The following is a 24,276-nucleotide window of genomic DNA, read 5'->3' as shown; positions in this document are numbered from 1 at the left end:
ACTTGTGCAGGAATCCCTAAAGGTTAACCTGTAGGTGGACTCGTTGGTAAGAAAGGCAAATGCAATGTTAGCATTCATTTTGAAAGGACTAGAATATATAAGCAGGGTTGTAATTGGTCAGACCGCACTTGGATTGCCGTTTCAGGGCCTTTATCTGAGAATGAATGTGCTGGTCCAGAGGTTCATGAGATTGCTTCTGAGAAGGACAGCATTGACATATGATGGCTCTGGGCCTGTACTCCCTGAGTTTAGAAGAATGAGGGAGAATCTCATTGAAACGCCTTGTGGAGAGGATGTTTCCTATAGTGGTTGAGTTCTAGGACCAGAGGGCACAGCCTCAAAGAGTGTCCCTTTAGAACAGAGATGAGAAATTTCTTTAACCAGAGCCTGGTGAATCGTTGGAATTAATTGCCACAGATGGTTGTGGAGGCCATGTCATTGGGTATATTTACCAAAGATAGAAAAGTTCTTGAATAGTAGGGTCGTCAAAAGCTATGGGAACGAGGCAGGAGAATGGGGCTGAGAGGGAAAATAAATAAACCATGATTGAATGCCAGACTCAATGCACCGAACTGCTTAATTCTGCTTCAATGTCTTATTCTCCCAGTCCTGCACCGAGATTCTTTCTGCCTTGCATCACCACGCTATCACACTCTCCTCTCCGACCCACACAGAGCCTACCATGCTCTCTCCACCACTCTCTTCACGTTAACAGTCGTGTTCCGCATCCCACTACCCGGTCTCAGGGCAGAGGGATAGGACTCGTTTGCTCCTGACACATCACTGTGGCCCATTCTGCCGTCAGTGGTGGGGGGTTGCCCCTCTGAAGGTCCGTCTATGCAGGAATCCTCCACATTGGCATTCTGGGGTAGAGAGTGTCACATAGAGCAGTGCTGTGTAACCGGTTTCTCAGTCGGTTAATGGACTGCACAGTCACCTGTCACTTCTGCTGACTAAAACTGAGCCACGCTGTAACAGGGAAATATAAAAGTCTTTATTCACGCAGTTAACCTTCAGGAGAAAGCGAATCCAGGAGAATCTCACCCTCCTGACACGATGGTTTATACTTGTTCAACAGAAAGATAACAGTGAACAATGAACCTTCGGTTCAATTGCTATCATCACCTCCTTAACTTTAACATTTGTAATGTAGTCACGTACGTGTACAGAATTACTTACTATGGTTTAGATTAGATTAGCTTTGTCACATGTCCAATGAAACGTCACAACATACAGTGAAGTGTGTTGTTTGCATCAATGACCAACACAGTCCGAAGATGTGCTTGGAGCAGCCTGCAATTTTCACCATACCCAGGATGGAGTCTCTTACGTAGCATGGCCAAACCTTACTTTGCAGACCTCTTTCTTCCCTACCCCATCCCCAAATAATGAGAATCAGTTTCAATATCACGGACATTGTTGAGAATTTGTGGTTTTGCAGCAGTATAATGTAATACATAAAATATGTGTTTTACACTGTGTTACATATGTAACCTCACCAGGCTCGTATACAAACTTGGCTTGTTAGCTAACAGCCACGTGACTCAGCTTTCATGATGTATCTGCTGCTTTTTTGAGTCACCACCTTTTGAAGGTGTCCTCAGTACTGGAGAGGCTACTGCCCATGATGGAGTTTACAACTTTTCTGCAGATTTTTCTGGTCCTGTGCAGAAACCTGACTCTTCAAAACAATAGGAATTCCCACGGCCTTGTCTGTGTATATCACATTCCCATATCTGCTTCAAAGGTTGGTTCATTCTGCACCCTGACCTCTCCTCCGCTGCACTCATCCTTCAAGGGGTGGTGTGTCTGGGTGAGTAACGGTAGTGATTTCTGTAGATGGTGCACAGTGTAGCCACTGTGAGCCAGTGGTGGACTGACCAGTATTTAGAGGGGTGTGGATAGTGTGCTGCTCCATCCTGACTGTGTCAAAGTCAAATTTATTGTTAGATGCACAAGTCCACGAAGAGCTTACCTGCAGCAGCATCGCTGGAACATGGCATCAGAGACACAACATTCACAAGATAAACATAACTTGTACACAATTTTACCAAGAGGAAACATAATTAGAACAAAAAAAATCAAAGTTCATTGTAGTGCAAAGTGGTTCTAGCACTGTTATACTAAGACGATGATTAAGGTTGTGTTGGTTGGGTCAACAACCGGATGTTTGAAGGGAAGTAACTGTTCCTGAACCTGGTGGTGTGGGGCTTCAGGCTTCTGTACCTGCTGACTGAGTGTGAAAATGGCGTGGCCTGGATGGTGGGGATCTTTGATGGGTAAGGCATCGCCTCCTGCAGATACTATTGAGGGTGGGGAGGGAAAAGCCCATGATGTATTGGGCTGTGTCCACTGCTCCCTGCAGTTTCTTATGTTCCTGTGTGTTCATACTAGGCCATGATGCAACCAGTCAAGATACTTTCAGCGGGACATCTGCAGAGGTTTGTTAGCATTTGGTCACAAGCTGAATGCCAGAAAGTCTCTGGTGCTTCTTCCTTATTGAGTTCCTTGAGTGATCTTGGAGCCACACTTACCTCGGCAAGTTTCAAAGTCCTGTTCGTTCTCTGTCCATTGCAGAGTTAAGTACCTCCTTCTGAATCCCAGACATGGAATCCAGGGTAAGTTGGCTCCCTGGACAGAGGTTGATTGTTGATAGAGCATATTCTGCCTGGAGGATGGTGGCCAGTGGTGTTTGCAGGAATCTGTTCTGGGACCTCTGCTCTTTGTGAGTTTTATAAACGACTTGAGGAAGTGGGAGGGTGGGTTACTAAGTGTGTAGATGACATGAAGGTTGGTGGTGGTATGGTAGCGTAGAAGTTTGTCAGAGTTTACGATAGGGTGTAGAGAAGATGCAGAGCTGGGCTGAGAAGCAGCAGATGGAGTTCAGTCCAAACATGTGAAGTCATTTACTTTGGAAGGTCAAATTTGAAGGCAGGATACAGGGTTAATGGCAGGATTCTTAGCAGTGTGGAGGAACAGAGAGATCTTGAGGTTGATTTCCTTAGATTCCTGAAAGATGCAAGTAGATAGCGTTTTTTAGGTGTATGGTATGTTGGTCTTCATTAGTCAGGGGACTGAGTTTGAGAGCCGTAAAGTGATGTTGCACCTGGATAGACCGTACTTGAAGTATTGTGTTCAGTTTTGGTTGCCTCATTGTAGGAAGGATGTGGAAGCTTGCGGCTTACTAGGATGCTGCCTGGATTAGAGAGCATGTCCTATAAAGATACACTGAGTAAACTAGGGTTATTCCCTTTGGAGAGCATGAGAGGTGACTTGATAGATGTGTATAAGATGGTAAGAGGCATCAGTCGAATGGTTGGCTAGACCATTTTTCCCCAGACCATAAGTGGCTGATTTGAAGGGGTGTAACTTTAAGCAATCTGGAGGAAAGTATAGGGAGATGTCAGAGGAAGTTTTTTTTACAGATTGGTGTGTGGTAGAGGCAGACGCATTAGAGACATTAAAGAAACTCTTTGATAGGCACATGAATGAAAGAAAAATGCACAATTATGTAGGCGGGAAGGGTTAGATTGATCTTGGGGTAGGTTAAAAGGTTCATACAACATCGTGGGCAAGGGCTTGTACTGTGCTGTAATGTACATGAATGTGAACCAAATGACTTGTATGACAACGGTTTCAAGAAGATGCAACATGACCAAGGGCGACATCCTCCAGATGGTTTATGAAATTACTTTGTCCATTATCTTTACGCCTTTTTCTTGGCCTCGAGGCCGTATGCTTCACTCTGGTTCTGCTACGGTTGGAGCCTGTGACCTACATTCTGGTGGGGTGTTTTCAGATCGATTGAGTGACCTGGCATTTTGCTGTCTCTGAGGTTGTTCGGTGTGGTTTCGAGTGAGGCGTGCGGCCTCAAGGCCAAGAAGCCCGGAGATGGGGCACGAGCCCGTGATCGACTCCATTTCTCACTGATTAAAGCTTCGAGAAAGATTGAAATAATCAAGGCGAGCAGGTATTCTTCGTCTACCAGGCTCACTCGCTGCCGGATGAAGGTGTCTGCGTGTGACAATCTTGCTCGCTGCTCCCAGAGGAAGGTTCTTACATTCAAATGCTCTCTCTCCCTCGATGCTATTGGAAGATGGTGCTGAAGTCCTGGGTCTTGGGCAAGATTTAATCAACGCGGTTTGTGGTTTGGACTCTAGTTCACATTACGATGTGTTTCTGGTTTCTGGACACTCCTATGTTTTTGCTTTTGGGTGATTTTTGTTTTTTTGATGTTCTTTCTGTGTGATTTGTTTATGTTCGCATGTTGGGGAGGCTGGATTCGATGTTTTTCTTTGAACAAGTTCTGTGGTTTTGTTTCTTGATTGTTGTGGGAAGACGAATCTCAGGGTTGAATACTGAATATACAGGTATACTTTGATAATATACTTCAAATTTCTTTTTAAATGATTACTGAGATTAGTTTTTTAAAAATTCCCTTTTATGAGGGGGGAACATTGGACTACACTTGGGAGTATTGCATTCATTTCTGGTCGCCTCATTACAGGAAAGATGTGGAAAGCTTTAGAGGGTGCGGAGGAGATTTACCAGGACACTGACTGGATTTGAAAATGATAAGGTTACTGGAGTTGTGGATAGTGTAGAATGCAACAGGACATCCATGATGCAGAGCTGGGCTGAGATATGGCAGATGGAATCCAAGCTGGAAAAGTGTGAACTGATATTCTTTGGAAGGCAGAGTACAAGGTTAATGGCAGGATTCAAGGCAGTGTGGAGGAACAGAGATCTTGGGGACTATGTCCATAGATCCCTCAAATTTGCCATGAATGTTGATAGGGATGTTAAGAAGGTTGGTGGAGTGTTGGCCCAACACTCCAAGAGCTGTGAGATAATGTTGCAGCTCTATAAAACCCTGGTTAGACCACACTTGGAGCACAGTGTTCAGTTCTGGTCACTTCATTATGGAAAAGACATGGAAGCTTTGGAGCGGGTGCAGAGGAGATTTATTAGGATCTCTTAGTATCTCTCCTTTCAGTTAGTCCTGACGAAGGGTCTCGGCCCGAAACGTCGACAGTGCTTCTCTCTATAGATGCTGCCTGGCCTGCTGTGTTCCACCAGCATTTTGTGTGTGTTGTTTGAATTTCCAGCATCTGCAGATTTCCTCGTGTTTGAGATTTATTAGGATGCTGTCTGGATTAGAGAGCATGTCTTATGAGGATAGATTGAGCAAGCTAGGGCTTTTCTCTCCGGAGCGAAGGAGGGTGAGAGGTCTACAAGGTGACAAGAGGCAACAATAGAGTGGACAGCTAGAGACTTTTATTAAGGCTGGCAATGCCTAACATGAGAGGACTTAGTTTTAAGTTGATTGTCTTTAATATGTGGTGACTCGTGCGCTGCCTCTAACACGTCATTGTGTTGGATGTTAACACATTCCATTGAATATTTAAATATACATGTGATAAATAAATCTGAATGTGATTGGAGGAAAGTATGGGGTGTGTTTCAGAGGTAGCATTTTTTATACAGAGTGGCAAGTGCACAGAATGCACTCTCAGGAATGGTGGTACAGGCAGGTACATTAGGGATATTTAAGAATCTCTTGGACACACAAATGAAAGAAAAATGGAAACCTGTGTAGGAAAGGGGTTAGATAGGTTAAAAGGTCAGCAAGACTGTGGGCTGAAGGGCCTGTACTGTTCTGTGTTCTCATGTGCAGGAGAAGGTATTGGTTTAGTTATGGGTTTGGTACAACATCGTGGGATAAGGGTTCTATTCCAATGCTACTTTAAACAAGCGACCTTTTTATTGCCAAACCATTGTAAAACATGGAACTGTGACATTGCGGTTTATGTTAATCAATCTGTAACTGAGTCTGGGCAGACTAAACTGTGTAGCAGAGGATTTAGTCACCATCACCCTGCTCTAGAGAAAATATGGGGAGAATGAAATGAGGTCAGTGTGAAATATAGTATTAGACAGGATGGGGTCTGTGTGATTTCCCCCACTCGGTGACAGGATGGGGTCTGTGTCAGCCACACCTCCACACAATGACATGTTCTGAGTCTGACAGTACTCATGGAAACAGGCATTATGAATTACAACCAGTTTATTCAGTGATTAATGATAGTTTCTAATCCAGCCATTTATCTCCTGAAGAACTTGAGATGATAGTGGCTGTGTGTCTTGTCCTGTAACTAAAAACAGTCTCACAGCCTGAAGCATCGCCCAACATGGGGTATCAGAGTTCAGCAAATTTACACCCTGCTCCCATTCCAGGATGGCAAGAGGGTGTGGGGTTTTAGAGTGCAGGGAGAGGGGACTAAGAAATTGGAAGGGAGAGACAGGAGAAGGATCAGTGAAAGGGACTCAAATGCAGAGAGAGGGCAGGGAGATAGGGGAAAAAAGCTGCCAGAGGGCAGAAAGGGAGGAAGAGGGGTAAAGGCGGACAGAGAGAATGGGGGGGAAAGAACAAAGAGGGGTGAGAGACAGGAGTGGGGAGGCTAGGAATTCATTGAGGGGGATATTGGGGTGAGTTGGAGTGGAGAGGACGGAATGTGGATGGGGACAAGTGAAAGGAGGACGGAATGTGGATGGGGACAAGTGAAAGGAAGACTGAGGGGAGGGCTGAGTATTTTGAGGAGATAGAGCAGGCGTTCAGGTCCCAGGTGCCCGACATCCATCTTCAATCAATCCGAGGTTGTAGACTGGTCCCGTGTTTCAGGGGTGTGGGTGGGGAAGGCAGCGTCACCCCAGACCCTTGCTCCATTGTCTGGCAACTGATCAGGGGATGCCCAGGGGAATGGTGAAGGAGATGTAGTCGCCAACGGCTCCCCATTGGGGCCGGAAGGTCTGGTAGATGGTGATCCAGGTGGTGAGGACAGCGACCCACAGCAACAGCCCTAGTGCAGAGAACTTCACGTCTGTGGACGGGAGGGGATGTCTGTCAGAGCCTGAGCACAAAATCAGCACCGTTTCTGTCCTTCAAATAATACCAGAAATCAACAGCTGCCACGCCTTCTCTCGGCAATAAACACCCTGTCCTGGTGATGAACAGCCAGCTAGGAATAAACAGACCTAGCCCATGCCTAAAATAAACACCCATCTTACCCCAATCCAAACTGGAAATAAATACCTGTCACGTCCCGCACCAGAATTAAAATGCCCAGTCCATCCCATCTCCAAAATTAAAAAAACTCAAAGCAACACACAAACAGTGCTGGAGGAACTTGGGTCAGGCAGACAGCATCGCTGGAAAAGAGTTTTCGGTTGAGCCCCTTCCTTTGCAGTCCTGATGAAGAGTCTTGCCCTGAAAAGTTAACTGTTTATTCTTTTCCATAGATGCCGTCTGACCTACTAAGTTCCTCCAGCATTCTGTGTGTGTTGCTTTGGATTTCCAGCATCTTCAGTTTTTCTCTTAAAAAAAACCTCATGTCCAACTCTGCAAGAGAACAGATCCCATCCACAAATTAAATACCCTCCAAGTAATGACACCCCTGTTGTACTGAGCTATTAGCACACTCCAACCTGCACCCTGATCACAGACAGAGGGCCCGAAGATTGGGAACAGAGGGATTCAAGAACTGGTTACAGGGGAGTCAGAGACGGGTATGGAGGCCAAAGGGGTTTATAGGGATGGGGGGGGGTGTAGGGGCTGGATGGGGGTCATAGAGACAGGGAGAGGTGAAGGGATCTGTCGGGGCCGATTCCAGTAATATTTCCCAGGGAAGAGAGGGTCCGTGAGGGTGTGGAGCTGTCCGGACTGACCCCTCTGTGACAAATAACTCACATTTCTTTATCAGCACCTGCTCGTTGAACTCTGGTTTCATGAAAGCCTCCCGAAAAAACCAGACCACGTTCACCAGCCAGAGGAACGGCAGCAGGGCAAATCCTCCTGGAAGAGAGGGAAGCAAAGCCCGTCAGCACCAGCCCTGCTGTCAGGTGCCCTGTCCGTGGTGTGACATGCTCCGATGTTCACGCGTTCTCCTTCCAGGTGAACCATGCACTGTGAAAGCTGGCACTGCTCCTCATCCCTCATTGTCACTCGAGGAGGGGGGGCAGCAATGCAAGGATTAATACGATGTTCCACAGGCTGCAGTTGTACAGGAGTGAGTCTTGTTGGGGGGGGGGGGATGGTGGGATGGGATAAACTCGCCTGTGAACAGCAATGAAGTGTCAAACAAGTAACTCAGCTCGCCAGGTAAGTGAACGATTGCAAGCCACACAACTGGTTTACTAACACTACGCTACATTTCATCAGGAGTTTGTACGTCAACAAAGACTCTAGCACGTTTCTACAGATGTACGCTGGAGACTAGTTGCATCACTTCCCGGTGTGGAGGCTCCAACACATGGATCACAAGAGGCTGCAGAGGGTCGTAGACTCAGTCAGATCCATCACGGACACAACCCTCAGATAATCATGAGGAGGAGGCATCCATCATGAAAGAACCTCACCATTCAGCCTCTTCTCATTAATACAATCAGGGTAGAGGTTCAGAAAGACCCACATTCAACAATTCAGGAACAGATCCCTCCCCTCCGACATAAAATTTCTGATGGACAATGAACACCACCTCACTATACCTCTTTTGTTCTCTTTGACTGTCTAATGATAGGGGAAACAATAACATGATGGCCTGACTAATCCCGAGTATTCTCCTTGCACCCAGAACAGATGTCTCAATGATCTCCCATCTGTGTACCTAGTCCCCCTCCACCTCTCCCATCTGTGTACCTAGTCCCCCTCCACCTCTCCCATCTGTGTACCTAGTCCCCCTCCACCTCTCCCATCTGTGTACCTAGTCCCCCTCCACCTCTCCCATCTGTGTAACTAGTCCCCCTCCACCTCTCCCAGCTGTGTACCTAGTCCCCCTCCACCTCTCCCATCTGTGTACCTAGTCCCCCTCCACCTCTCCAAGCTGTGTAACTTGTCCCCCTCCACCTCTCCCATCTGTGTACCTAGTCCCCCTCCACCCTTCCAAGCTGTGTACCTAGTCCCCCTCCACCTCTCCCATCTGTGTACCTAGTCGTCCCCCACCACCTCTCCAAGCTGTGTACCTAGTCCCCCTCCACCTCTCCAAGCTGTGTAACTTGTCCCCCTCCACCTCTCCCATCTGTGTACCTAGTCCCCCTCCACCTCTCCCATCTGTGTACCTAGTCCCCCTCCACCTCTCCCATCTGTGTACCTAGTCCCCCTCCACCTCTCCCATCTGTGTACCTAGTCGTCCCCCACCACCTCTCCAAGCTGTGTACCTAGTCCCCCTCCACCTCTCCCATCTGCGTACCTAGTCCCCCTCCACCTCTCCCATCTGTGTACCTAGTCCCCCTCCACCTCTCCAAGCTGTGTACCTAGTCCCCCTCCACCTCTCCCATCTGTGTACCTAGTCCCCCTCCACCTCTCCCATCTGTGTACCTAGTCGTCCCCCACCACCTCTCCAAGCTGTGTACCTAGTCCCCCTCCACCTCTCCCAGCTGTGTACCTAGTCCCCCTCCACCTCTCTCATCTGCGTACCTAGTTGCTCTCCAGCTCTCCCATCTGCGTACCTAGTCCCCCTCCACCTCTCCCATCTGTGTACCTTGTCCCCCTCCACCTCTCCCATCTGTGTACCTTGTCCCCCTCCACCTCTCCCATCTGTGTACCTAGTCCCCCTCCACCTCTCCAAGCTGTGTACCTAGTCCCCCTCCACCTCTCCCATCTGCGAACCTTGTCCCCCTCCACCTCTCCCATCTGCGTACCTAGTCCCCCTCCACCTCTCCCATCTGCGTACCTTGTCCCCCTCCACCTCTCCCATCTGTGTACCTTGTCCCCCTCCACCTCTCCCATCTGTGTACCTTGTCCCCCTCCACCTCTCCCATCTGCGTACCTTGTCCCCCTCCACCTCTCCAAGCTGTGTACCTAGTCCCCCTCCACCTCCCCCATCTGTGTAACTAGTCCCCCTCCACCTCTCCCATCTGTGTACCTTGTCCCCCTCCACCTCTCCCATCTGCGTACCTTGTCCCCCTCCACCTCTCCCATCTGTGTACCTTGTCCCCCTCCACCTCTCCCATCTGCGTACCTTGTCCCCCTCCACCTCTCCCATCTGTGTACCTTGTCCCCCTCCACCTCTCCCATCTGCGTACCTTGTCCCCCTCCACCTCTCCCATCTGCGTACCTAGTCCCCCTCCACCTCTCCCATCTGCGTACCTTGTCCCCCTCCACCTCTCCCATCTGCGTACCTAGTCCCCCTCCACCTCTCCCATCTGTGTACCTAGTCCCCCTCCACCTCTCCCATCTGCGTACCTAGTCCCCCTCCACCTCTCCCATCTGCGTACCTAGTCCCCCTCCACCTCTCCAAGCTGTGTACCTAGTCCCCCTCCACCTCTCCCATCTGCGTACCTGGTCCCCCTCCACATCTCCCATCTGCGTACCTGGTCCCCCTCCACATCTCCCATCTGCGTACCTGGTCCCCCTCCACATCTCCCATCTGCGTACCTGGTCCCCCTCCACCTCTCCCATCTGCGTACCTGGTCCCCCTCCACCTCTCCCATCTGCTTACCTTGTCCCCCTCCACCTCTCTCATCTGCGTACCTTGTCCCCCTCCACCTCTCCCATCTGCGTACCTTGTCCCCCTCCACCTCTCCCATCTGCGTACCTTGTCCCCATCCACCTCTCCCATCTGCGTACCTGGTCCCCCTCCACCTCTCCCATCTGTGTACCTGGTCCCCCTCCACCTCTCCCAGCTGTGTACCTAGTCCCCCTCCACCTCTCCAAGCTGTGTACCTAGTCCCCCTCCACCTCTCCAAGCTGTGTACCTAGTCCCCCTCCACCTCTCCCATCTGTGTACCTAGTCGTCCCCCACCACCTCTCCAAGCTGTGTACCTAGTCCCCCTCCACCTCTCCCATCTGTGTACCTGGTCCCCCTCCACGTCTCCCATCTGTGTACCTAGTCCCCGTCCACCTCTCCCATCTGTGTACCTAGTCCCCCTCCACCTCTCCCATCTGCGTACCTAGTACCCCTCCACCTCTCCCATCTGTGTACCTAGTCCCCCTCCACCTCTCCAAGCTGTGTACCTTGTCCCCCTCCACCTCTCCAAGCTGTGTACCGAGTCCCCCTCCACCTCTCCCAGCTGTCTACCTAGTCCCCCTCCACCTCTCCCATCTGTGTACCTAGTCCCCCTCCACCTCTCCCATCTGTGTACCTAGTCCCCCTCCACCTCTCCAAAGCTGTGTACCTAGTCCCCCTCCACCTCTCCCATCTGCGTACCTAGTCCCCCTCCACCTCTCCCATCTGCGTACCTAGTCCCCCTCCACCTCTCCCATCTGCGTACCTAGTCCCCCTCCACCTCTCCCATCTGTGTACCTTGTCCCCCTCCAACTCTCCAATCTGCGTACCTGGTCCCCCTCCACCTCTCCCATCTGCGTACCTGGTCCCTCTCCACCTCTCCCATCTGCGTACCTTGTCCCCCTCCACCTCTCCAAGCTGTGTGCCTAGTCCCCGTCCACCTCTCCAAGCTGTGTACCTAGTCCCCGTCCACCTCTCCCATCTGTGGACCTAGTCCCCCTCCACCTCTCCCATCTGCGTACCTGGTCCCCCTCCACCTCTCCAAGCTGTGTACCTGGTACCCCTCCACCTCTCCAAGCTGTGTACCTGGTCCCCCTCCACCTCTCCAAGCTGTGTACCTAGTCCCCCTCCACCTCTCCCATCTGCGTACCTGGTCCCCCTCCACATCTCCCATCTGCGTACCTGGTCCCCCTCCACATCTCCCATCTGCGTACCTGGTCCCCCTCCACATCTCCCATCTGCGTACCTGGTCCCCCTCCACCTCTCCCATCTGCGTACCTGGTCCCCCTCCACCTCTCCCATCTGCTTACCTTGTCCCCCTCCACCTCTCTCATCTGCGTACCTTGTCCCCCTCCACCTCTCCCATCTGCGTACCTTGTCCCCCTCCACCTCTCCCATCTGCGTACCTTGTCCCCATCCACCTCTCCCATCTGCGTACCTGGTCCCCCTCCACCTCTCCCATCTGTGTACCTGGTCCCCCTCCACCTCTCCCAGCTGTGTACCTAGTCCCCCTCCACCTCTCCAAGCTGTGTACCTAGTCCCCCTCCACCTCTCCAAGCTGTGTACCTAGTCCCCCTCCACCTCTCCCATCTGTGTACCTAGTCGTCCCCCACCACCTCTCCAAGCTGTGTACCTAGTCCCCCTCCACCTCTCCCATCTGTGTACCTGGTCCCCCTCCACGTCTCCCATCTGTGTACCTAGTCCCCGTCCACCTCTCCCATCTGTGTACCTAGTCCCCCTCCACCTCTCCCATCTGCGTACCTAGTACCCCTCCACCTCTCCCATCTGTGTACCTAGTCCCCCTCCACCTCTCCAAGCTGTGTACCTTGTCCCCCTCCACCTCTCCAAGCTGTGTACCGAGTCCCCCTCCACCTCTCCCAGCTGTCTACCTAGTCCCCCTCCACCTCTCCCATCTGTGTACCTAGTCCCCCTCCACCTCTCCCATCTGTGTACCTAGTCCCCCTCCACCTCTCCAAAGCTGTGTACCTAGTCCCCCTCCACCTCTCCCATCTGCGTACCTAGTCCCCCTCCACCTCTCCCATCTGCGTACCTAGTCCCCCTCCACCTCTCCCATCTGCGTACCTAGTCCCCCTCCACCTCTCCCATCTGTGTACCTTGTCCCCCTCCAACTCTCCAATCTGCGTACCTGGTCCCCCTCCACCTCTCCCATCTGCGTACCTGGTCCCTCTCCACCTCTCCCATCTGCGTACCTTGTCCCCCTCCACCTCTCCAAGCTGTGTACCTAGTCCCCGTCCACCTCTCCAAGCTGTGTACCTAGTCCCCGTCCACCTCTCCCATCTGTGGACCTAGTCCCCCTCCACCTCTCCCATCTGTGTACCTAGTCGCCCTCCACCTCTCCCATCTGTGTACCTAGTCGCCCTCCACCTCTCCCATCTGTGTACCTAGTCGCCCTCCACCTCTCCCATCTGTGTACCTAGTCGCCCTCCACCTCTCCCATCTGTGTACCTAGTCCCCCTCCACCTCTCCCATCTGTGTACCTAGTCGCCCTCCACCTCTCCCATCTGTGTACCTAGTCGCCCTCCACCTCTCCAAGCTGTGTACCTAGTCCCCCTCCACCTCTCCAAGATGTGTACCTAGTCCCCCTCCACCTCTCCAAGATGTGTACCTAGTCCCCCTCCACCTCTCCAAGCTGTGTACCTAGTCGCCCTCCACCTCTCCCATCTGTGTACCTAGTCGCCCTCCACCTCTCCCATCTGTGTACCTAGTCGCCCTCCACCTCTCCCATCTGTGTACCTAGTCGCCCTCCACCTCTCCCATCTGTGTACCTAGTCGCCCTCCACCTCTCCCATCTGTGTACCTAGTCCCCCTCCACCTCTCCAAGCTGTGTACCTAGTCCCCCTCCACCTCTCCAAGATGTGTACCTAGTCCCCCTCCACCTCTCCAAGCTGTGTACCTGGTCCCCCTACACTTCTCCCATCTGTGTACCTGGTCCCCCTCCACGTCTCCAAGCTGTGTACCCGGTCCCCCTCCACGTCTCCCATCTGTGTACCTGGTCCCCCTCCACCTCTCCCATCTGCGTACCTGGTCCCCCTCCACCTCTCCCATCTGTGTAACTGGTCCCCCTCCACCTCTCCAAGCTGTGTACCTAGTCCCCCTCCACCTCTCCCATCTGTGTACCTAGTCCCCCTCCACCTCTCCCATCTGTGTACCTTGTCCCCCTCCACCTCTCCCATCTGCGTACCTGGTCCCCCTCCACCTCTCCCATCTGTGTACCTGGTCCCCCTCCACCTCTCCCATCTGTGTAACTGGTCCCCCTCCACCTCTCCAAGCTGTGTACCTAGTCCCCCTCCACCTCTCCCATCTGTGTACCTTGTCCCCCTCCACCTCTCCCATCTTTGTACCAAGTCCTCCACCTCTCCCAGCTGTGTACCTAGTCCCCCTCCACCTCTCCCAGCTGCGTACCTAGTCCCCCTCCACCTCTCCCAGCTGCGTACCTTGTCCCCCTCCACCTCTCCCATCTGTGTACCTAGTCCCCCACCACCTCTCCCATCTGTGTACCTAGTCCCCCTCCACCTCTCCCAGCTGTGTACCTAGTCTCCCTCCACATCTCCTATCTGCCTACCTAGTCCCCCTCCACCTCTCCCAGCTGCGTACCTAGTCCCCCTCCACCTCTCCCAGCTGCGTACCTTGTCCCCCTCCACCTCTCCCAGCTGTGTACCTAGTCCCCCTCCACCTCTCCCATCTGTGTACCTAGTCCCCCTCCACCTCTCCCAGCTGTGTACCTAGTCCCCCTCCACCTCTCCCAGCTGTGTACCTAGTCCCCCTCCACCTCTCCCATCTGCGTACCTAGTCCCCCTCCACCTCTCCCATCTGCGTACCTAGTCCCCCTCCACCTCTCCCATCTGTGTACCTAGTCCCCCTCCACCTCTCCCATCTGTGTACCTAGTCCCCCTCCACCTCTCCCAGCTGTGTACCTAGTCCCCCTCCACCTCTCCCAGCTGTGTACCTAGTCCCCCTCCACCTCTCCCAGCTGCGTACCTAGTCCCCCTCCACCTCTCCCAGCTGCGTACCTTGTCCCCCTCCACCTCTCCCAGCTGTGTACCTAGTCCCCCTCCACCTCTCCCATCTGTGTACCTAGTCCCCCTCCACCTCTCCCAGCTGTGTACCTAGTCCCCCTCCACCTCTCCCAGCTGTGTACCTAGTCCCCCTCCACCTCTCCCATCTGCGTACCTAGTCCCCCTCCACCTCTCCCATCTGCGTACCTAGTCCCCCTCCACCTCTCCCATCTGTGTACCTAGTCCCCCTCCACCTCTCCCATCTGTGTACCTAGTCCCCCTCCACCTCTCCCAGCTGTGTACCTAGTCCCCCTCCACCTCTCCCAGCTGTGTACCTAGTCCCCCTCCACCTCTCCCATCTGCGTACCTAGTCCCCCTCCACCTCTCCCATCTGCGTACCTAGTCCCCCTCCACCTCTCCTATCTGTGTACCCGGTCCCCCTCCACCTCTCCCATCTGTGTACCTAGTCCCCCTCCACCTCTCCCATCTGTGTACCTAGTCCCCCTCCACCTCTCCCATCGGTGTACCTAGTCCCCCTCCACATCTCCCATCTGTGTACCTAGTCCCCCTCCACCTCTCCCATCTGTGTACCGAGTCCCCCTCCACCTCTCCCATCTGCGTACCTAGTCCCCCTCCACCTCTCCCAGCTGTGTACCTAGTCCCCCTCCACCTCTCCCATCTGTGTACCTAGTCCCCCTCCACCTCTCCCATCGGTGTACCTAGTCCCCCTCCACCTCTCCCAGCTGTGTACCTAGTCCCCCTCCACCTCTCCCATCTGTGTACCTAGTCCCCCTCCACCTCTCCCATCGGTGTACCTAGTCCCCCTCCACCTCTCCCATCGGTGTACCTAGTCCCCCTCCACCTCTCCCATCTGTGTACCTAGTCCCCCACCACCTCTCCCATCTGCGTACCTAGTCCCCCTCCACCTCTCCCATCTGCGTACCTAGTCCCCCTCCACCTCTCCCAGCTGTGTACCTAGTCCCCCTCCACCTCTCCCATCTGTGTACCTAGTCCCCCTCCACCTCTCCCATCTGCGTACCTAGTCCCCCTCCACCTCTCCCAGCTGTGTACCTAGTCCCCCTCCACCTCTCCCATCTGTGTACCTAGTCCCCCTCCACCTCTCCCATTTGTGTACCTAGTCCCCCTCCACCTCTCCCATCTGTGTACCTAGTCCCCCTCCACCTCTCCCATCTGTGTACCTAGTCGCCCTCCACCTCTCCCATCTGTGTACCTAGTCGCCCTCCACCTCTCCCATCTGTGTACCTAGTCCCCCTCCACCTCTCCCATCTGTGTACCTAGTCCCCCTCCACCTCTCCAAGCTGTGTACCTGGTCCCCCTCCACCTCTCCCATCTGTGTACCTGGTCCCCCTCCACCTCTCCCATCTGTGTACCTAGTCCGTTCCACCTCTCCCATCTGTCTACCTAGTCCGTTCCACCTCTCCCATCTGTGTACCGAGTCCCCCTCCACCTCTCCAAGCTGTGTACCGAGTCCCCCTCCACCTCTCCAAGCTGTGTACCGAGTCCCCCTCCACCTCTCCCAGCTGTCTACCTAGTCCCCCTCCACCTCTCCCATCTGTGTACCTAGTCCCCCTCCACCTCTCCCATCTGTGTACCTAGTCCCCCTCCACCTCTCCAAAGCTGTGTACCTAGTCCCCCTCCACCTCTCCCATCTGCGTACCTAGTCCCCCTCCACCTCTCCCATCTGCGTACCTGGTCCCCCTCCACCTCTCCCATCTGTGTACCTGGTCCCCCTCCACCTCTCCCATCTGTGTACCTAGTCCGTTCCACCTCTCCCATCTGTCTACCTAGTCCGTTCCACCTCTCCCATCTGTCTACCGAGTCCCCCTCCACCTCTCCCATCTGTGTACCGAGTCCCCCTCCACCTCTCCAAGCTGTGTACCTTGTCCCCCTCCACCTCTCCAAGCTGTGTACCGAGTCCCCCTCCACCTCTCCCAGCTGTCTACCTAGTCCCCCTCCACCTCTCCCATCTGTGTACCTAGTCCCCCTCCACCTCTCCCATCTGTGTACCTAGTCCCCCTCCACCTCACCAAAGCTGTGTACCTAGTCCCCCTCCACCTCTCCCATCTGCGTACCTAGTCCCGCTCCACCTCTCCCAGCTGTGTACCTAGTCCCCCTCCACCTCTCCCAGCTGCGTACCTAGTCCCCCTCCACCTCTCCCATCTGCGTACCTTGTCCCCCTCCACCTCTCCCAGCTGTGTACCTAGTCCCCCTCCACCTCTCCCATCTGCGTACCTAGTCCCCCTCCACCTCTCCCAGCTGTGTACCTAGTCCCCCTCCACCTCTCCCAGCTGTGTACCTAGTCCCCCTCCACCTCTCCCAGCTGCGTACCTAGTCCCCCTCCACCTCTCCCATCTGCGTACCTTGTCCCCCTCCACCTCTCCCATCTGCGTACCTTGTCCCCCTCCACCTCTCCCATCTGCGTACCTAGTCCCCCTCCACCTCTCCCATCTGCGTACCTAGTCCCCCTCCACCTCTCCCATCTGCGTACCTAGTCCCCCTCCACCTCTCCCATCTGCGTACCTAGTCCCCCTCCACCTCTCCCATCTGCGTACCTAGTCCCCCTCCACCTCTCCCATCTGCGTACCTAGTCCCCCTCCACCTCTCCCATCTGCGTACCTAGTCCCCCTCCACCTCTCCCATCTGCGTACCTAGTCCCCCTCCACCTCTCCCATCTGCGTACCTAGTCCCCCTCCACCTCTCCCAGCTGTGTACCTAGTCCCCCTCCACCTCTCCCAGCTGTGTACCTAGTCCCCCTCCACCTCTCCCAGCTGCGTACCTAGTCCCCCTCCACCTCTCCCATCTGCGTACCTAGTCCCACTCCACCTCTCCCATCTGCGTACCTAGTCCCCCTCCACCTCTCCCAGCTGTGTACCTAGTCCCCCTCCACCTCTCCCAGCTGCGTACCTAGTCCCCCTCCACCTCTCCCAGCTGCGTACCTAGTCCCCCTCAACCTCTCCCAGCTGCGTACCTAGTCCCCCTCCACCTCTCCCATCTGCGTACCTAGTCCCCCTCCACCTCTCCCAGCTGCGTACCTAGTCCCCCTCCACCTCTCCCAGCTGTGTACCTTGTCCCCCTCCACCTCTCCCAGCTGCGTACCTAGTCCCCCTCCACCTCTCCCATCTGCGTACCTAGTCCCCCTCCACCTCTCCCAGCTGCGTACCTAGTCCCCCTCCACCTCTCCCAGCTGTGTACCTTGTCCCCCTCCACCTCTCCCAGCTGCGTACCTAGTCCCCCTCCACCTCTCCCATCTGCGTACCTAGTCCCCCTCCACCTCTCCCAGCTGCGTACCTAGTCCCCCTCCACCTCTCCCAGCTGCGTACCTAGTCCCCCTCCACCTCTCCCATCTGCGTACCTAGTCCCCCTCCACCTCTCCCAGCTGCGTACCTAGTCCCCCTCCACCTCTCCCAGCTGTGTACCTTGTCCCCCTCCACCTCTCCCATCTGTGTACCTAGTCCCCCTCCACCTCTCCCAGCTGTGTACCTAGTCCCCCTCCACCTCTCCCAGCTGTGTACCTTGTCCCCCTCCAACTCTCCAATCTGCGTACCTGGTCCCCCTCCACCTCTCCCATCTGCGTACCTGGTCCCTCTCCACCTCTCCCATCTGCGTACCTTGTCCCCCTCCACCTCTCCAAGCTGTGTACCTAGTCCCCGTCCACCTATCCAAGCTGTGTACCTAGTCCCCGTCCACCTCTCCCATCTGTGTACCTAGTCCCCCTCCACCTCTCCCATCTGTGTACCTAGTCGCCCTCCACCTCTCCCAGCTGTGTACCTAGTCGCCCTCCACCTCTCCCATCTGTGTACCTAGTCCCCCTCCACCTCTCCCATCTGTGTACCTAGTCGCCCTCCACCTCTCCCATCTGTGTACCTAGTCGCCCTCCACCTCTCCCATCTGTGTACCTAGTCGCCCTCCACCTCTCCCATCTGTGTACCTAGTCCCCCTCCACCTCTCCAAGCTGTGTACCTAGTCCCCCTCCACCTCTCCAAGATGTGTACCTAGTCCCCCTCCACCTCTCCCATCTGTGTACCTGGTCCCCCTACACTTCTCCAAGCTGTGTACCTGGTCCCCCTCCACGTCTCCAAGCTGTGTACCTGGTCCCCCTACACCTCTCCCATATGTGTACCCGGTCCCACACCACCTCTCCCATCTGTGTACCCGGTCCCCCTCCACGTCTCCAAGCTGTGTACCCGGTCCCCCTCCACGTCTCCCATCTGTGTACCAGGTCCCCCTCCACCTCTCCAAGCTGTGTACCCGGTCCCCCTCCACCTCTCCCATCTGCGTACCTGGTCCCCCTCCACCTCTCCCATCTGTGTACCTGGTCCCCCTCCACCTCTCCCATCTGTGTAACTAGTCCCCCTCCACCTCTCCAAGCTGTGTACCTAGTCCCCCTCCACCTCTCCCATCTGTGTACCTAGTCCCCCTCCACCTCTCCCATCTGCGTACCTTGTCCCCCTCCACCTCTCCCATCTGTGTACCTGGTCCCCCTCCACCTCTCCCATCTGTGTAACTGGTCCCCCTCCACCTCTCCAAGCTGTGTACCTAGTCCCCCTCCACCTCTCCCATCTGTGTACCTAGTCCCCCTCCACCTCTCCCATCTGTGTACCTAGTCCCCCTCCACCTCTCCCATCTGTGTACCTTGTCCCCCTCCACCTCTCCCATCTTTGTACCAAGTCCTCCACCTCTCCCAGCTGTGTACCTAGTCCCCCTCCACCTCTCCAAGCTGTGTACCTAGTCCCCCTCCACCTCTCCCATCTGTGTACCTAGTCGTCCCCCACCACCTCTCCAAGCTGTGTACCTAGTCCCCCTCCACCTCTCCCATCTGCGTACCTAGTACCCCTCCACCTCTCCCATCTGTGTACCTAGTCCCCCTCCACCTCTCCAAGCTGTGTACCTTGTCCCCCTCCACCTCTCCAAGCTGTGTACCGAGTCCCCCTCCACCTCTCCCAGCTGTCTACCTAGTCCCCCTCCACCTCTCCCATCTGTGTACCTAGTCCCCCTCCACCTCTCCCATCTGTGTACCTAGTCCCCCTCCACCTCTCCAAAGCTGTGTACCTAGTCCCCCTCCACCTCTCCCATCTGCGTACCTAGTCCCCCTCCACCTCTCCCATCTGCGTACCTAGTCCCCCTCCACCTCTCCCATCTGTGTACCTTGTCCCCCTCCAACTCTCCAATCTGCGTACCTGGTCCCCCTCCACCTCTCCCATCTGCGTACCTGGTCCCTCTCCACCTCTCCCATCTGCGTACCTTGTCCCCCTCCACCTCTCCAAGCTGTGTACCTAGTCCCCGTCCACCTCTCCAAGCTGTGTACCTAGTCCCCGTCCACCTCTCCCATCTGTGTACCTAGTCCCCCTCCACCTCTCCCATCTGTGTACCTAGTCGCCCTCCACCTCTCCCAGCTGTGTAACTAGTCCCCCTCCACCTCTCCCATCTGTGTACCTTGTCCCCCTCCACCTCTCCTATCTGTGTACCTTGTCCCCCTCCACCTCTCCCATCTGTGTACCTAGTCGCCCTCCACCTCTCCCAGCTGCGTACCTAGTCCCCCTCCACCTCTCCCATCTGTGTACCTAGTCCCCGTCCACCTCTCCCATCTGTGTACCTAGTCCCCCTCCACCTCTCCCATCTGTGTACCTAGTCGCCCTCCACCTCTCCCAGCTGTGTAACTAGTCCCCCTCCACCTCTCCCATCTGTGTACCTTGTCCCCCTCCACCTCTCCTATCTGTGTACCTTGTCCCCCTCCACCTCTCCCATCTGTGTACCTAGTCGCCCTCCACCTCTCCCAGCTGCGTACCTAGTCCCCCTCCACCTCTCCCATCTGTGTACCTAGTCCCCCTCCACCTCTCCCATCTGTGTACCTTGTCCCCCTCCACCTCTCCCATCTGTGTACCTTGTCCCCCTCCACCTCTCCCATCTGTGTACCTTGTCCCCCTCCACCTCTCCCATCTGCGTACCTTGTCCCCCTCCACCTCTCCCATCTGTGTACCTAGTCCCCCTCCACCTCTCCCAGCTGTGTACCTAGTCCCCTTCCACCTCTCCCATCTGTGTACCTAGTCCCCTTCCACCTCTCCCATCTGTGTACCTAGTCCCCCTCCACCTCTCCCATCTGTGTACCTTGTCCCCCTCCACCTCTCCCATCTGTGTACCTAGTCGCCCTCCACCTCTCCCATCTGTGTACCTTGTCCCCCTCCACCTCTCCTATCTGTGTACCTTGTCCCCCTCCACCTCTCCCATCTGTGTACCTTGTCCCCCTCCACCTCTCCCATCTGTGTACCTTGTCCCCCTCCACCTCTCCCATCTGTGTACCTAGTCCCCCTCCACCTCTCCCATCTGTGTACCTAGTCCCCCTCCACCTCTCCCATCTGTGTACCTTGTCCCCCTCCACCTCTCCCATCTGTGTACCTTGTCCCCCTCCACCTCTCTCATCTGTGTACCTTGTCCCCCTCCACCTCTCCCATCTGTGTACCTAGTCGCCCTCCACCTCTCCCAGCTGTGTACCTAGTCCCCCTCCACCTCTCTCATCTGTGTACCTAGTCGCCCTCCACCTCTCCCATCTGTGTACCTAGTCGCCCTCCACCTCTCCCATCTGTGTACCTAGTCGCCCTCCACCTCTCCCATCTGTGTACCTAGTCGCCCTCCACCTCTCCCATCTGTGTACCTAGTCGCCCTCCACCTCTCCCATCTGTGTACCTAGTCCCCCTCCACCTCTCCAAGCTGTGTACCTAGTCCCCCTCCACCTCTCCAAGATGTGTACCTAGTCCCCCTCCACCTCTCCAAGCTGTGTACCTGGTCCCCCTACACTTCTCCCATCTGTGTACCTGGTCCCCCTCCACGTCTCCAAGCTGTGTACCCGGTCCCCCTACACCTCTCCCATCTGTGTACCCGGTCCCACACCACCTCTCCCATCTGTGTACCCGGTCCCCCTCCACGTCTCCAAGCTGTGTACCCGGTCCCCCTCCACGTCTCCCATCTGTGTACCTGGTCCCCCTCCACCTCTCCAAGCTGTGTACCCGGTCCCCCTCCACCTCTCCCATCTGCGTACCTGGTCCCCCTCCACCTCTCCCATCTGTGTACCTGGTCCCCCTCCACCTCTCCCATCTGTGTAACTGGTCCCCCTCCACCTCTCCAAGCTGTGTACCTAGTCCCCCTCCACCTCTCCCATCTGTGTACCTAGTCCCCCTCCACCTCTCCCATCTGTGTACCTTGTCCCCCTCCACCTCTCCCATCTGCGTACCTGGTCCCCCTCCACCTCTCCCATCTGTGTACCTGGTCCCCCTCCACCTCTCCCATCTGTGTAACTGGTCCCCCTCCACCTCTCCAAGCTGTGTACCTAGTCCCCCTCCACCTCTCCCATCTGTGTACCTAGTCCCCCTCCACCTCTCCCATCTGTGTACCTTGTCCCCCTCCACCTCTCCCATCTTTGTACCAAGTCCTCCACCTCTCCCAGCTGCGTACCTAGTCCCCCTCCACCTCTCCCAGCTGCGTACCTAGTCCCCCTCCACCTCTCCCAGCTGCGTACCTTGTCCCCCTCCACCTCTCCCATCTGTGTACCTAGTCCCCCACCACCTCTCCCATCTGTGTACCTAGTCCCCCTCCACCTCTCCCAGCTGTGTACCTAGTCTCCCTCCACATCTCCTATCTGCCTACCTAGTCCCCCTCCACCTCTCCCAGCTGCGTACCTAGTCCCCCTCCACCTCTCCCAGCTGCGTACCTTGTCCCCCTCCACCTCTCCCAGCTGTGTACCTTGTCCCCCTCCACCTCTCCCAGCTGCGTACCTAGTCCCCCTCCACCTCTCCAAGCTGTGTACCTAGTCCCCCTCCACCTCTCCCAGCTGTGTACCTAGTCCCCCTCCACCTCTCCCATCTGTGTACCTAGTCCCCCTCCACCTCTCCCAGCTGTGTACCTAGTCCCCCTCCACCTCTCCCAGCTGTGTACCTAGTCCCCCTCCACCTCTCCCATCTGTGTACCTAGTCCCCCTCCACCTCTCCCATCTGTGTACCTAGTCCCCCTCCACCTCTCCCATCTGTGTACCTTGTCCCCCTCCACCTCTCCCATCTGTGTACCTAGTCCCCCTCCACCTCTCCCATCTGTGTACCTAGTCCCCCTCCACCTCTCCCAGCTGTGTACCTAGTCCCCCTCCACCTCTCCCATCTGTGTACCTAGTCGCCCTCCACCTCTCCCATCTGTGTACCTAGTCCCCCTCCACCTCTCCCATCTGTGTACCTAGTCCCCCTCCACCTCTCCCATCTGTGTACCTAGTCGCCCTCCACCTCTCCCATCTGTGTACCTAGTCGCCCTCCACCTCTCCCATCTGTGTACCTAGTCCCCCTCCACCTCTCCCATCTGTGTACCTAGTCCCCCTCCACCTCTCCAAGCTGTGTACCTGGTCCCCCTCCACCTCTCCCATCTGTGTACCTGGTCCCCCTCCACCTCTCCCATCTGTGTACCTAGTCCGTTCCACCTCTCCCATCTGTCTACCTAGTCCGTTCCACCTCTCCCATCTGTGTACCGAGTCCCCCTCCACCTCTCCAAGCTGTGTACCGAGTCCCCCTCCACCTCTCCCAGCTGTCTACCTAGTCCCCCTCCACCTCTCCCATCTGTGTACCTAGTCCCCCTCCACCTCTCCAAAGCTGTGTACCTAGTCCCCCTCCACCTCTCCCATCTGTGTACCTAGTCCCCCTCCACCTCTCCAAAGCTGTGTACCTAGTCCCCCTCCACCTCTCCCATCTGCGTACCTAGTCCCCCTCCACCTCTCCCATCTGCGTACCTAGTCCCCCTCCACCTCTCCCATCTGTGTACCTAGTCCCCCTCCACCTCTCCCATCTGTGTACCTAGTCCCCCTCCACCTCTCCCATCTGTGCACCTAGTCCGTTCCACCTCTCCCATCTGTGTCCCTGGTCCCCCTCCACCTCTCCCATCTGTGTACCTGGTCCCCCTCCACCTCTCCCATCTGTGTACCTGGTCCCCCTCCACCTCTCCCATCTGTGTACCTAGTCCGTTCCACCTCTCCCATCTGTCTACCTAGTCCGTTCCACCTCTCCCATCTGTGTACCTTGTCCCCCTCCACCTCTCCAAGCTGTGTACCTTGTCCCCCTCCACCTCTCCAAGCTGTGTACCGAGTCCCCCTCCACCTCTCCCAGCTGTCTACCTAGTCCCCCTCCACCTCTCCCATCTGTGTACCTAGTCCCCCTCCACCTCTCCCATCTGTGTACCTAGTCCCCCTCCACCTCACCAAAGCTGTGTACCTAGTCCCCCTCCACCTCTCCCATCTGCGTACCTAGTCCCGCTCCACCTCTCCCAGCTGTGTACCTAGTCCCCCTCCACCTCTCCCAGCTGCGTACCTAGTCCCCCTCCACCTCTCCCATCTGCGTACCTTGTCCCCCTCCACCTCTCCCATCTGCGTACCTAGTCCCCCTCCACCTCTCCCATCTGCGTACCTAGTCCCCCTCCACCTCTCCCATCTGCGTACCTAGTCCCCCTCCACCTCTCCCAGCTGTGTACCTAGTCCCCCTCCACCTCTCCCAGCTGTGTACCTTGTCCCCCTCCACCTCTCCCATCTGCGTACCTAGTCCCCCTCCACCTCTCCCAGCTGCGTACCTAGTCCCCCTCCACCTCTCCCATCTGCGTACCTAGTCCCACTCCACCTCTCCCATCTGTGTACCTAGTCCCCCTCCACCTCTCCCATCTGCGTACCTAGTCCCCCTCCACCTCTCCCAGCTGCGTACCTAGTCCCCCTCCACCTCTCC

General features: G+C 55.6%; 1 protein-coding gene across 2 annotated transcripts in view; it reads right to left on the bottom strand.

Moving 5' to 3' along the window:
- Window positions 1-6,049: 6,049 nt before the first annotated feature.
- The window catches only part of psenen (presenilin enhancer, gamma-secretase subunit), a 53,291-nt gene continuing 35,064 nt past the window's right edge, over window positions 6,050-24,276 (bottom strand). For both annotated transcript variants that reach the window (XM_073055535.1, XM_073055527.1), the window contains exons 3-4: window positions 7,748-7,852; window positions 6,050-6,881 (exon numbers count right to left, since the gene is read on the bottom strand). In XM_073055535.1, the coding sequence (XP_072911636.1) occupies window positions 6,742-6,881; window positions 7,748-7,852 (245 nt within the window). In that variant the 3' untranslated portion in view covers window positions 6,050-6,741. The remainder of the gene's footprint in view (window positions 6,882-7,747; window positions 7,853-24,276) is intronic.

Source organism: Hemitrygon akajei, chromosome 1, assembly GCF_048418815.1.
Source record: "Hemitrygon akajei chromosome 1, sHemAka1.3, whole genome shotgun sequence".
In the NCBI taxonomy this organism is placed as follows: Eukaryota; Metazoa; Chordata; class Chondrichthyes; order Myliobatiformes; family Dasyatidae; genus Hemitrygon; species Hemitrygon akajei.
The sequence above is the reverse complement of the archived record's forward strand: the minus strand, read 5'-3'. Positions and strand labels throughout refer to the sequence as shown.